Source organism: Gymnoscopelus microlampas (genome assembly GCF_963454915.1).
Source record: "Gymnoscopelus microlampas genome assembly, chromosome: 8".
Classification (NCBI taxonomy): domain Eukaryota; kingdom Metazoa; phylum Chordata; class Actinopteri; order Myctophiformes; family Myctophidae; genus Gymnoscopelus; species Gymnoscopelus microlampas.
The window spans coordinates 13,983,203-13,997,143 of NC_139945.1; the positions used below are offsets into that span (position 1 = coordinate 13,983,203).

At 41.5% G+C, this 13,941-nt stretch overlaps 1 protein-coding gene and 1 long non-coding RNA gene across 2 annotated transcripts in view; both read right to left on the reverse strand.

Annotated features, from left to right (window-relative positions):
* The window catches only part of tenm4 (teneurin transmembrane protein 4), a 359,498-nt gene that overhangs the window by 231,556 nt on the left and 114,001 nt on the right, over positions 1-13,941 (reverse strand). Inside the window, 1 exon segment of the mRNA XM_084064566.1 lies at positions 567-791. Within this exon segment, the coding sequence (XP_083920692.1) occupies positions 567-791 (225 nt within the window).
* LOC311050363 lies at positions 8,786-9,828 on the reverse strand. Its single transcript, XR_014601289.1, has 4 exons — positions 9,741-9,828; positions 9,351-9,397; positions 9,205-9,254; positions 8,786-8,896 (listed from the first exon to the last, which is right to left on the reverse strand). It is a non-coding gene; the product is annotated as an uncharacterized lncRNA (long non-coding RNA).

Consider the following 13,941-nt stretch of genomic DNA (forward strand, 5'->3'; position numbering starts at 1 on the left):
GTAAACGTTTCTATTGCATATTTCCCTGTCAGTGCTGAGGAGGAGGATGTAATTATGCGATGCGTCCTCCATGAAGTGATTCATGTAGGCTACACCCACCTGCATGCATTAAAACAGAACAGAGATGTCTGACAAGCATTCCCAGACCAACCGCGTACACGCACGCATGTGCACGCACACACACACGCACGCACGCACGCACGCACGCACGCACGCACGCACGCACGCACACACACACACACACACACACACACACACACACACACACACACACACACACACACACACACACAGAGTATCTTTGAATTAAAGCCGGTAGGGCTTTGCAGGCCTCTCTTCAGAGCCCCCTGTGCATGTCCTGGGGCTATAGAGTGGTTCAAAGTTGTCCAGCTCTCTTGTGGTGCTCGGTAAAGTTTTTCTTTTTTTTTTAAAGAAAGAAAAGGGCCACACTCTAGCCCATAGCCATGGTGTGTGACCCACTACAACACAATATGCCCAGCAGGGGGCCACTGCTTCTAACCCTCTACAAAAAGCAACAGTAGTGTTTCATTTTAAAGCCAACTCACCATCGGTTCTTGCAGGGGCAGGAGCGTACAGGTTCCCTGAGCCACTTTTAACTAAGAATGAATCGGGGCCAAACTCATCCTCGGAGTCAGAGTCCGGGGTTGGCTGAGCTGCACAGTTACCTAGCAACCCTCCCTGGCTCTCATTGGCTGCAACGAGGCAAGGGGGAGGGTATGGGAGTTGCTCGACAGGGGAGGAGGAGGCAGATGAACAATGCAGCGGAGGACCTGTAGACCACAGACACAGACAGCACATGGGAGGGGGAGGGGGGGGGGGGGGGGGGAGAGGGGAAGGGGAGGGGTTGTGATGAAATAAGGCACAATCACAGGTGACATCGCATGACACTGAACACAAACTAAACCTGAGGTGGCACTTTCATTCACGCGAAGGGTCATTATTGCTGATTGGCCTGGGTTAGAGAGTTTGACATTTAAATGAATAAGTATGGTTGCTGTCGGGGCAGAAACCTCTTATCTCCATATCATTTTTACGTTTTTACTTACATTTATTCTCAAATTCGTTATACTACAGTGTCACACAAAAGTAGCGAAAATAGCCAATCTACAAGTTTTGAGCTATTTTTTAATTTGAATTTTGGACAGTTTTGAACATACAAGTGTATGAGGTTTCCACCCGACAGCAACTATATATATATATATAAAGTGTATACTGTATATCTTAATTAAGAATATATTTCGGTGTGGGAATCCGAAGTAGAGTTTCTGAGCCTTTTTTTTTCAGTGTTGCAGCAGAAAACATGACATGTGAGACTGAACTTAAATAAATGTTGCACTTCTAAAAAAAAAAAGGAGAAAAAAACTGTTGCTACAGTAGTTAATCTGCCTCCCTTCCCACCACATCCAAGCACAGAGGAAATTATGTAAATAACCACTGCAATGACTTAAGAGACAGCGAGGAAAACATGGCTAATGAGTTATGGATCATATATTTTCTACACGCAGCATTCTTTGGGGTTAATCATTTCCTTCCATTATAAAAAAGGAAAGACACAAAAATGTGAGGTATTAGCGCCACACTGACAAAGCAAGTTGTGTTTTAGAGAAAACCCCCTACACATATATTCCTGTATAAATACTATAAACCGCAACACTTACACTTATATCAAAATGACTGTAATTAGTAGGCTATACACATGCATGCTGTATCTGGGGCAACCCACTCTTCCAATCTACACACCATTACACCATATTATTACTTCAACACTCTAATTTGAGTAGCCTTGCAACAGGAATATGAATTATATATGCACCAGAGATGGTGGAGTGGTTATGATGCCCGCTAGTAGAACATCATGAATCCTGCCAGCACCCTCTTCTACTTATCCAGCTCAGCTTTCCTCCACTATGTCTCCCAACAGTAAAACACTGTTAGGGGAAATGGGGGGAATGGACTGTCCATTAAGAAATCATATAAATGACATAATTTAGCTTGATTTATAGTGTTCGCTGGCAGCGCTCGGGAGCTGTAGAGTACGCAGCAATCTTCCAATATACTGACAGCAGTCCCTACAACAGTTTCAGCATTCCGGGCTTATTGGCTCTAGGCCTGTCACAATTATTACATAATCGCCTGATGGCAATTATTTGAAATTACCGTTCATCTGAATAACGTTGCTGTCGGCCAGAAACCTCCTGTCTCCATATTCTAACTGTTTGTGTTTTTTCTCTCGTAAATTAACGTCCTACTTGATCATACTACAGCGTCACAGCTGAGCTTGTAGATCTGCTATTTTTGCTACTTTTGAATTTGAATCCTGGGCAACTTTGGACGTATGATGTTTCCACCCAACAGAGACGATGAATTAAATCTGTTGAGAAATGTTCAAACATTTTCAAAAATAGCTAATCTACAAGCTCACAACGCGTCGCAACGTATAATAGTGGGCTATTTCCACACTTTAAAACAAAATTCAAAAGTACGAAATCATTAAATATTGCCTGTTTTGGCAATAGTACATTATTTTGGTTTTAACAGATTGGTTTATCTGTGTAGGTGTGTGTGTGTGTGTGTGTGTGTGTGTGTGTGTGTGTGTGTGTGTGTGTGTGTGTGTGTGTGTGTGTGTGTGTGTGTGTGTCTATATGTACAAAAGGCCCTCAATTGCATTGCCAATAGACCATATTCACACGGCGGCCATATTGGAATTTAACATTGAAAGTGCCGCCACCCGGGGGGGGCTACTTTCATTGACTTCATAGAAACATGGCCACCGTGTGAATATGGTCTATCGAGGTCAATGTGACCTGTGTGCTGATTAGCACAGGTCCTCCTCAATTAGATTGACGATCGAGGTCGATGTGACCTGTGCTACTCAGCAGATGCGCTGGTGCTCTTCATTAGAGCTTCCTTCTCAGTCCAGAGAAGAAGGAGATGAGAGAGAAACACAGCAGAAACACAGCTTGCAATGTGTATATTATTTAGATCTAAGAAGTTATTATTATTTTCTCTACTTGATGAACCTTTAAGCTGTGTGCGTCATTGACATAAAGTAAGTCAAAGTGAATATTTAACTGCTGTGTATTGTGTATATGTGAACAGCTATGTTGTGTACATGTATGCTGTATATTGTGTATTGAGTGTTCTGTGCTTTGTGAAGTAGGATTGTTTTGCAGTCATAGGAGGAATATTGTATTTGTTTGATAATTATTGTAACCTACAGTACTATATTGAGTACCTCTTTTGTTCCCCTCGCTCCTTTAGAACCACACATGCAAACATAGCCCGGCTATAGACCAATTATTTGTTTACTAACATTGAGCCTGGACGCACAGGTGATTGTTTCACGCAATCAATTCCCAACCTGTTTCGGGGTGCACTGGTTTCAGCACACCCCAACCCCCTCTTGTGTGTGTTGGCTAGTGAGACGCGTCCTAACGAGACCTGATATAATGGGTTTCGTTGCGCGCATACTGGCTGCACGCAGCCAGTATGACGTCGTCTGTTAAGGGGTCTATGTGTCTTGCCATACTGTGCTGTTAAACTGTACTGTAATACTTTCAACAAAGACTGTGCCTAGCAGCAACACTCCATCCTTGTCTCCTTGTGAATTATTTTTGATTCCCGGTGGCAAATACTACTATCCTATCCTACCGCCTAATACAGTCCTTACCCTCCCGAACACTATACATATAGCTCCACGTCATCTAATAAGAGGCAAAAATAGGCATTTACCCAAATGACCCATTATACCATTATCTTATTATAACTCACGAGCATAGTGAAACCCCAATGATGATCAACCAGGCCAACGCAGAGCAAGTCACCCTGTACCTGAGGGGTTTGTGTTTGAGGAATAATAGTAGATAGCCTATATGGTGGTAGGCTACTAGATGTGAGGGTCACGTAGCCCGAACCTCTAGTTGTTTACAAAGCCTAAAACAAAAAAAAGTAAAACTGAATTGTAATCATGTTTTATACAGTACAGTATGTTCCAGTGTTCAACGCCAAAAACAATTACATCGTTAATCACAATTTCGTGACAATAAATCATCAAGTCAAAATTCATGATTGTGACAGCTTTAACTGGCTCCAGCCTGTTCCACTGTCACGAAAAGTCGATTCCCTGCACGGCTCCAAATAATGTGTGATTAAGTATGGATGTGACGTGCTAAATACGGGAGAACTTAAAGCAGCACCGTAACTTTCCTCTTCTACCCCGTATTTGAACCCGGTTTCCTGCGCAAGAGCAGAATGTTTTTACCATTGAGCTAATAGAGCCTGCCTGCTTGCTCAGCCTAGGGATACAAATTTGTGTCAGATCCTAGTGTCTATAGGCGAGACATGACCTTTGAAAAGAAGACTAGACAAAATTACATTTTATTCATAAAAAAAACGAAGTCACATAGTGCTGCTTTAAACATCATCCCTCCAAAGAACAGGGGAATCCCTCTGGCACGCTTGCCATCTCCCCATCAGCCACTATAGCCGTCTCTCTCTCTCTCTCTCTCTCTTGACGCACAAAAAAAAAAACTATTCCGGCTGACCGGGTCGTCATCCAGCCAGACGGATAACTTTCCACCGTCCCTGTAATTATCCCTGCGGAGTATTAAACTGCGAGTCACTGACTCGCGTCGAATTAGGAAACAATTAGTGCTATTAACATATGAGCCACGGCCAAACATAAGCAAACCGATGCCCAATGCCCCGTTGAGTCACAGCTTGTGCTTTACATTACCCTCCACACACACACACACACACACCGCACAGTCCATTTCTCTCGGATACTCCCTCATGCCCGGGCGCCGTGCGCGGTAACGGCAGCAGAGTGCACACGGTGGCCACGCGTGGGTTAATAACTGTGTCACTGTTGTCGCGCTGGTGGATTATTTTGGAACCGCACTGATCACGGCGAGGGACCACTGCGGCGGACAGCGCCATTTATGGGCATTCCCGAACTCTGTTTAACCCATTGAGTCCTGAAGCCGATTCTACATGTCTCCTCAATCTCATCAGTATTCTGAAAAACGTATGTTTCTATATCAGTGGTGCTCAATCTTTTTCATGTCAAGGACCCCCAAAATGATATGTATTTGGCCGCGGACCCCCATAAAAATATTTTGTTCCAGGGACCCCCAGAAGCAAAGATTTGAGTTAAAAATGTTCGCATTAAAAATATATATATATTCAAAGATTTGCACACATTTTCACGATTTTTCAAAAATAGCAGATCTACAAGCTCGTAGCGCGGCACTCGGTGCCGCGCTATGAGCTTTGTATATCTGCTATTTTTGAATAGCCCAAAGTGTAAAATAATGCTTTTTAGCTCAAATCTAAAAATGAGACAGTTCCAGGTCTCAATGGGTTAAACGATCTCCTGGGACCTCGTTTAGTGTGAATCAAAACAACAGCGCGACACTCCACATGAGTCCCCCGCTCTTACACCGCAGCAACATCTGCCCGTCTGTTCTGAGTCTGAACAGACGGAGAAAGAATGAACTCGTAAGTCTTGGTGAAGTGGACGGGATCGTTAGTCTCACGTGGTCAAGACAAGGCAGACACCCCGTGCGTCTCTCTCGTCATCAGTTCATCAGAGACGGAGGCTCTGAATCACATGTCAGCGTGTCTGGGTTTTGCCAGGGGACATCTCAGGGAAGTCTCTGATAGGCTGGGCTGTGATGGAATAGCCTGGGTGCCAGCCTGCTTCGCTGCGTTCGGCGGACTTTTTTTCTCTCTCCGCTTCTCAGTCTGGAATGCCTCCTATCTCCAGGAGGCGGGACACAGCAGCCAAGGTTCCAAACCTACCGTGGCTTCTGATTGGTCTGTGGTGCAAAAAAAACGGTGTGATCGTTTTGATTCGTCATTCGTTTGAACAACATCCAATCAGCAACGACGTTGCCGAACGTAACATATGTAGTTCCTGTGTACTTCCTGTGTAGTTCTGAAAGACGAGTCAATCGGGTGCATTCCAGACTGAGAAGCGCAGAGAGAAAAAAAAATCCGCCGAACGTAGCGAAGCAGGCTGGCACCCAGGCTAGTGATGGAAGTCCGTGGGTTGTGGAGGTGTGATTGATTAATTAACTACTTGAAGGCTAGGGGTCTCTGTACCTGGCCACCTCCTTTTTTCCCTCTAGTTTGTAGATGGGCTCTTTTTGCAGAAAGTTCGCCTATTTTCGCCCGTTATTATGACGTGCCCAGAATAGGGATGCAAGGGTTCACATGGTTAATTACAGTCTGTCACACTTTTCTGTGTGGCTTTTGTGTTTCAATAGTTGTGCCCCAGAACCATTGGATATCTATTTTTGATTGAATACTTTATTAGACAGAAATGAAATCAGCACGAGGTCTATATAATCGTCTGGTTACTGCAAGACTACAGCCGGTGCAGACATAATAATGATCTGTGTGACCCATTCTGACATTGAACATTTGACAGTTCCCTGAAAGAAAAAAAAAAAAAAGAAAGTCCTCCTCTAAAAAAAAAAAAAAAAAAAAAATGAGCGGTCAAAGTCGTCACGTAAACGGGGTCACGGTAGTGCACGCTCCGGGATGACATAAGCAACGTCGACAAAATGTTCCACTGTCTCGCTGCGTTTAATTCATGCTGGCTCACACGATTCCTGCATGACCCACATGCACTGGTAGAGCCAGGTGGAGAGAGAGGGAGGGAATAGTAGGCAGAGAACCACAGCCTGGGATGCCTGCTTTGACCCGTTCAATCCAGGAACGTCTTCTCAAAACAGTTTTCTGAAAAAAACTTATGTTGCTAGATCAGTGGTTCATGTCAAAATGTGGCCGTTTATTATATGCGTTGGGCTGCGGACCCCCATCTGAACATATTTTGTAAAAAGTAGAAGTTTAGTCAAAAATGTTCCCTTTTTCTTTCACAAAAAGATCTGTGCTGGAAGAGAGTATGAGAGCAAGAGTGTGTTGTTGTTCTGTTTTTTGTTTTTTTTGTATCTGTATAACTGTTTGTTTGTTGTTTTTATGTTGTATATTTTATTTTTTGAATTCATACCAAATTATTTGTCATTGTCTTTTCTTGTTTTATATTTTATAGTTGTTTATACTCTGATTTGTTTATCATTTTACTAAGAATTCCAATAAAAAAAAAGTAAAAAAAAAAAAAAAATGTTCCCTTTAAAAATATATATATTCAAACTTTTTCAAAAATAGCAGATCTACAAGCTCATAGCGCGACACTCAGTCGTATATCTGCTATTTTTTGATTAGCCAAAGTATAACATAATGGTTATAGGTCAAATCTAAAATGACACAGAAGCGTTCCCGGTCTTAATGGGTTAAAGCAAGAATCTGAAGAAAAGCAGAAACTCGTGACTGACACTGGGTGAAAAGCAATGATTTTGGGAGGGTATCCCTCAGGCATACCCCTGATACTTAAGGGAGTATGTGTGTGTATGCTGCCCTCATTCATTAATGTACCACCTCCCACATACCTCCCACATATTCAGGTGTATGTACCATTTCTGAGACCTTCATTTGCATGTCTGCCAGCAAGGACCTCACACACCCACCCCTCCCACCCCTCTCACCCTTCCACCCCAACCACTTCTGAGCATGTGCAGAAAACTACATTTGATTGGAAGCTGTGGCTTATAACCCCACCCACCCACCCCACATTCGGCATGCTAATTCTTGTATAAACCCCCTAGTTTATACCCCCCCCCCCCCTCAGTGGGAAGGGTGGTTTAAAGGCCCCCCCCCCCCCCCCCAGGGGCTGTGGCTTGTCCCCCCCCCCACCCCCCCAGGGGCTGTGGCTTGTCCCCCCCCACCCCCAATGGGAGGGGTGGTTTATAGTTCCCCCCCACTACCTGCACTAATTTTTATATATATATATATATATATATATATATATATATATATATATATATATATATATATATATATATATATATATATATATATCCACACACACAAACAATATAGAAAAACACATAGGCAGAACTCATGTAATTATGTTTATTGATCAAGAAAATAAATGTATACAAAACAATGGAACAGGAGCACACAGATAAGGTAAACTGTTTCAAAGAAAAGTATTTTGTTCCAGGGACCCAGAAGCAAAGATTAGAGTTAAAAATGTTCACTCTAAAAAATATATATTCAAATATTCTGAATCAGAATCAGGTTTATTGTCACATCACAGGTTTAATTAAAAAAAGTGGGTGAAATTTGTGTCTATATACTCACACTAGTACCTGAGATAAGATATGTGCATGAACATAGCAGCAATGTATACTGTGCATGATATACTTATGGACGTTAGTTAAGGTGCTTGGAAAAAAAAGTTAAAAGTCAGTGCGTTATACACAGGATTACGGTGCAAAATGTCAGTGTGTGTCGACCGCATAATCCACATAGACTGACATATAGTCAGCAAGTAGTGACATGAAGAAGAGCAAAGAAAAATAGCGGGAAAAGGAAAACAAAGTCACTTGTAGGCTACTCATGTAATCCACGGTGGCTGGGTCCAAGGAAGAGCTAAATCCAAGTCATGTGTCCCTGGTATAATCCACAGGAAGAAATACAGAAAATAAAGAAATATATTTTGTTCCAGGGACCCCAGAAGCAAAGATTTGAGTTAAAATGTTTGCACTAAAAACATAGTCCTCAAGCTCTTTGTCGTCAAGCATTGGGTCCTGGAGAACACAGCGTTTGAAGGTCCTGGAGATGATCTTGTGAACTTCTTCCTGCTGGAGGGCTGAAGATCCAAAATGGAAGTCCATCTTTGGAGTTGCTCTGTGTCCTCAAGCATTGGGTCCTGGAGAATGCAGCGTTTGGTATGAGGTTTTGGAGATGATCTCCTGAACTTTGGACTGCTGGAGGGCTGAAGATCCAAAATGGCAGTCCTTGAAGCCTTGAAGAAAAACAGAAGAAGAAAAAAAGAATTACAATTAAACCACAAAACCACTGAAACCGGAACACAACAATGTTAATACAATTACCACACTCTACCACACTACTGTGTGTGTGTGTGTGTGTGTGTGTGTGTGTGTGTGTGTGTGTGTGTGTGTGTGTGTGTGTGTGTGTGTGTGTGTGTGTGTGTGTGTGTGTGTGTGTGTGTGTGTGTGTGTGTGTGTGTGTATTGCCTGCTGACTGTCTGCTGAATCTTCTGCTGAAAACCAAGCCATTGTCCTGCAAATTGCAATTTATTCTGGAGATTACCTGTTAAAACTCTGAAAGGTCCTCACACATGTACCGCTGGGTGCCAACAACTGTAAAATAATATAACAGCAATTACAACTCAGAAAACTTCAACTGAAACAGGAGTGCACAAAAAAAGTTAAATGAAGAGTGTGGGTGTGTAGTACCTTATAAAACTTCCTCGTCAACAGTGGGGAAATCAATGGAATTCTCCCTGCAAATATCATTTTAGGGGTTAGTGGGATGAAGCAATGCTTTGCCATTGTATTCAATATAGCCACAGTAAAGACAAACTACAAAGCAATCCAACTTTAGTTACTAAAATGTATAAAGTCTGTGTATTTTACTATACTGCATTATGCTGACAAATTAAATCATGGCATATGAATTGACTAGCTACTTGACTAGGCCACATGTTTTAAAACAATCTGAACTCATACAGGTAAAGGAACACTAGCCTACAACTGATCAAACAGACTGTAGAGAACTGATCAAAGTAAATACAATAAACAGTATAACCTACTAATGATTTACAATTAGATAAAATAGCAGCTTACCATTTACAAAGCTAGTCCAAAAACACCAACAGGCCAGCAGTACATTGTTGAGAAGAATGAATTCACCCAACCGCCCAAACAGTTCAAATGTTTGAAAACTCTGTTTGGACACATCTGATTGGATAGACACAAATGTTCCCCTCCCCACCATTTGAATGTGCATGTTAAATGTTGGCAGTCAGAGAGAGAGAGAGAGAGAGAGAGAGAGAGAGAGAGAGAGAGAGAGAGAGAGAGAAAGATTGGAAATAAACTATTTACTTAGTTTAGTTAGTTTTAACAAGTTAAACGTTACTATGTAGAGGTACTAATGCTTTGCACTAAACAACAAGCACAAAAAAAGAACTGACATTTTATACTTAAGTAAAAGTATCAATAGTGTAATGTAGAAATGCTCTTACTTGTTACAAGAAAAGTCCATTACATTTTGTTCTTTTGAGCACTACTGGGCCTAGACTAGAAAACAAACTAAATAGTTTATTAACCACATGACTGGTGGTAACCTGTATTTTTGGCAGTGATGGCAGAAGTACTCAGTTATTTTACTTAAATAAAAGTAGCAATACCACAATATAAAAATATAAACATAATAAAACAAGTAAAATGCCTGTGTTCAAAATGTTACTTGAGTAAAAGTTTAAAAAAAGTATTGGCATCAAAATATACTTAAAGTACCAAAAGTGAAAGTATTAAAATGTTTGAAAATTGCAGATCTACAAGCTTGCAGATTGGCTATTTTCAAATAGCCTATGTATAAAATAGGGCTAAAGTGGTTAATATGGTGATAGAGGTGGAGCTCCTATTGTCTGAGAGACCTGAGACAATAGGGCCACTGAACCCATCAACACCTTTCATGCAAATGTTGTGCCTGCATGTAAATCTCTACCCCCCAAAATACACACGAAAACACACATAAAGTAAGCCTTGTTTGTGATATAATTTTAACCATTTAATGACCCTTAAACGTACTTGGTAAAAGTACAAAAGTATTGGTATCAAAATGTGTTCAAGTACTAAAATGTTTGAAAATAGCCGATCTACAAGCTCACAACGCGACGCGTTGTGAGCTTGTAGATCGGCTATTTTCAAATAGCCTAGGTATAAAATAAGGCTAAAGTGGTTAATGTATGTTTTATAATGTAATCATTTATATCTGCAAAGTAACTAGTAGCTAAAGTCTTCAAATAATTGTAGTGGAGTAAAAGTACAATATTTGCCCCAAGACTGCACTCTGATCTCTCTGTGTGTGTGTGTGTGTGTGTGTGTGTGTGTGTGTGTGTGTGTGTGTGTGTGTGTGTGTGTGTGTGTGTGTGTGTGTGTGTGTCATGCTTTATTAGTATGTCCTTTCTGTAAACTAACACTGCTCACCTATGCAAGACCTAAGAACACTTTTTTTTTATTTTATATTTGTATTAGCTTTTCCTTGAATGTCACAATGCAACTTTGGTTCACTGTTTCTCTCTCTCTCTCTCTCTCTCTCTCTCTCTCTCTCTCTCTCTCTCTCTCTCTCTCTCTCTCTCTCTCTGAGCCCCCCCCCCCACTCTGAACCCCACACCTCCCATTGTTTGAACAAACCTCTAATTTACATACGTAAGGGAGATTCCCTGGCAGAGAAAAGAGAGACGCATATCCAGGTATCTTAAAGGCATTTTAAGGTAAACAGTCCTCTCCCGCATTCATTGAAATACTTCCACCAATCATTTATGTTTGGTGGGTGTATGCCTTGCCCACGTATCCAGGTATATCACCTTTTTCACCCAGTGTGAAAACCTTTGGTTAGGCCACGTCCCAATGAAACTGAGTATAGAAACAATTAGCACAACATGTAGGATTATGATGTATTGTTCATATTTTTCCTAAACCTATGTTCTTCATTCCAGTTGCAGAAATCACAAGATTGAGGCTTTTAACATTTTGCTTTTATGAAATATCCGAGACCATTAGGGTTTTATGGAAGATGCTTCTGAACATGCGTTCTATACAGTAGCTAGTTTGACCAATTCAAACACTCTTTAGTTTAATATAATCTATTCTATTGCTAGTTTAAACACTTCTACTACTTTTTCAGTTTCATCTAAAAAATAACTATTAACCGAAAATAGCCGATCAGCGCGCGTTGTAACCTTGTAGATCGGCTATTTTCGGTCCACGACGAGATTCCATTAACACTTGCATGACTAAGCCATCAACATGACCGATTTTGAGAATTTAAAGTGGATTATCTTCTCTCACGAAACTCTGAGAAAGTTCCCCTTTCATGACTTTTCCTAAATATTTGTTTCAATTCATCTCAGATTTTTTTTTTTCTGAAACGTATTATAAATATGTATTATATACCATATATACCTCGCGCATATTTTGCGCAGGATTGGTCACATGTGGAAACATACCAACGTGTTCACGTGTTGCGCTGTTGTCAGCGATGTGGAAAGTGATGATAGAAGGTTCAAGGAGACGCTTTACTTACGCTTAGGCATAATAGGCAAATAATATGAATAGTATTATTATGAATAATACTAATATTGGTTTGTCAAGAGATATCCATGTGTTTTGGACAATGGAGATAGTCACGTAATTAGACAGTGGCTTCAGCGTTCATATAGGCTCCATGTTTCACTGAAGAGTTTAATGTGACGCTACAGATTGCGCTGTTTTATACGCTTTTTTTAATAAAGATTTTACATACAGAATCTGCAGTTACCATTACATTTTATAATACTATTTTATATATATATATACTACATTACTATTTTATAATGTTTGTGCCTGCCTACAACAACAACATTATGTGGGTTCACTGACTGAGCAGAGTGCAATTGAGATGTTAATGGCTATTTACTAGAAGACAATGGAACCCCCCACGGTTTGGGGGAGAAGCTGTGAGCTGGTCTGGAGCACAGAGGTGAGACAGTAGCCAATAGGATAGCCTTATTTGGGGATCAAAATGATCGTATTTCAGGCTGTGTAGGTATAAATGAAACCTCAGTCATGCTAGTGTTAAGGACTTCTGTAGAATTGTGTAGTCGCGGCGAGACTGAGAACCGTAACCCATTAAGACCGGGAACGCATCTGTGTGTCATTTTAGATTTCTTTGGCTAATCAATAATAGCAGATCTACAAGCTCACGCTGTGATCTTGTAGATCTGCTATTTTTGAAAAATCATGAACATTTGTGCATATCTTTGAATATATTTTTTGAAGCGAACATTTGTAACTCAAATCTTTGCTTCTGGGAGGCCCTGGAACAAAATAGTTCGAATCTTTTATATATATATTTTTTTTTTCAAAAAACAGTTCTTAATGGGTATGGCTGGAAAAGTTTCCCTTTTGGCCCCCAGGGCTGATCGCCTCTGCCGTTAGTTAGGAGCCTCTGGACCATGTGGCTGTGTCTTTAGTCCCTGACAGCACATCCCCTATTACCCTCCAAGCCTCGCAGACGGGCTGCCGGAATTGGCCACGGCTTCATCACTGACCTTCACCACCTACATATGTATATCCAGGGCTTTCACCCCCTAATTAAATGAGAGGGTGGACAGATACGTTGGAGACTGTATGCATGGTAGTGAGAGCTGCTGTCACCATGGTAACACATTACTACAACTAATCCTGCGGGGTGACACACTCACACACACTCACACACACACACACACACACACACACACACACACACACACACACACACACACACACACACACACACACACACACACACACACACACACACACACACACACAGTGTAGTTTGTATTACTACACTTGTGAGGACATGCAACTCAGTATAAATCGGCATAGCTCCAACCTGTCCCCAACCCTTATATCTAACCTCTGAATGCCTAATCCTAACCCCAGCCTAAATGTTATCCTAAACCTAACCGTAAAACGACCATTTATTTTGTGAGGACCAGGAAAATTGTCCTCACAATATCTATGTCTCATACTGTACTACTACAATACTACTACTACTAGTGGGGACATTTGACACGTACTGTATAGTAATACAAACACACACACACGTAGGTAGGGGGGTCCCGTGTGGACGAACGGACGGACCCCCTCAGGCAGCGGTGTGTGCGTGTGTTTCAAACAACAGCTTTTAGCATGCAGGTCTCATGTTGCTTCATAACCCGGTGAATAATGGCCAAATCAATGAGGCTTTTAACTAGATGTGGGCACACCGTGTATTCCACAGACCCCTGGCTGCCGG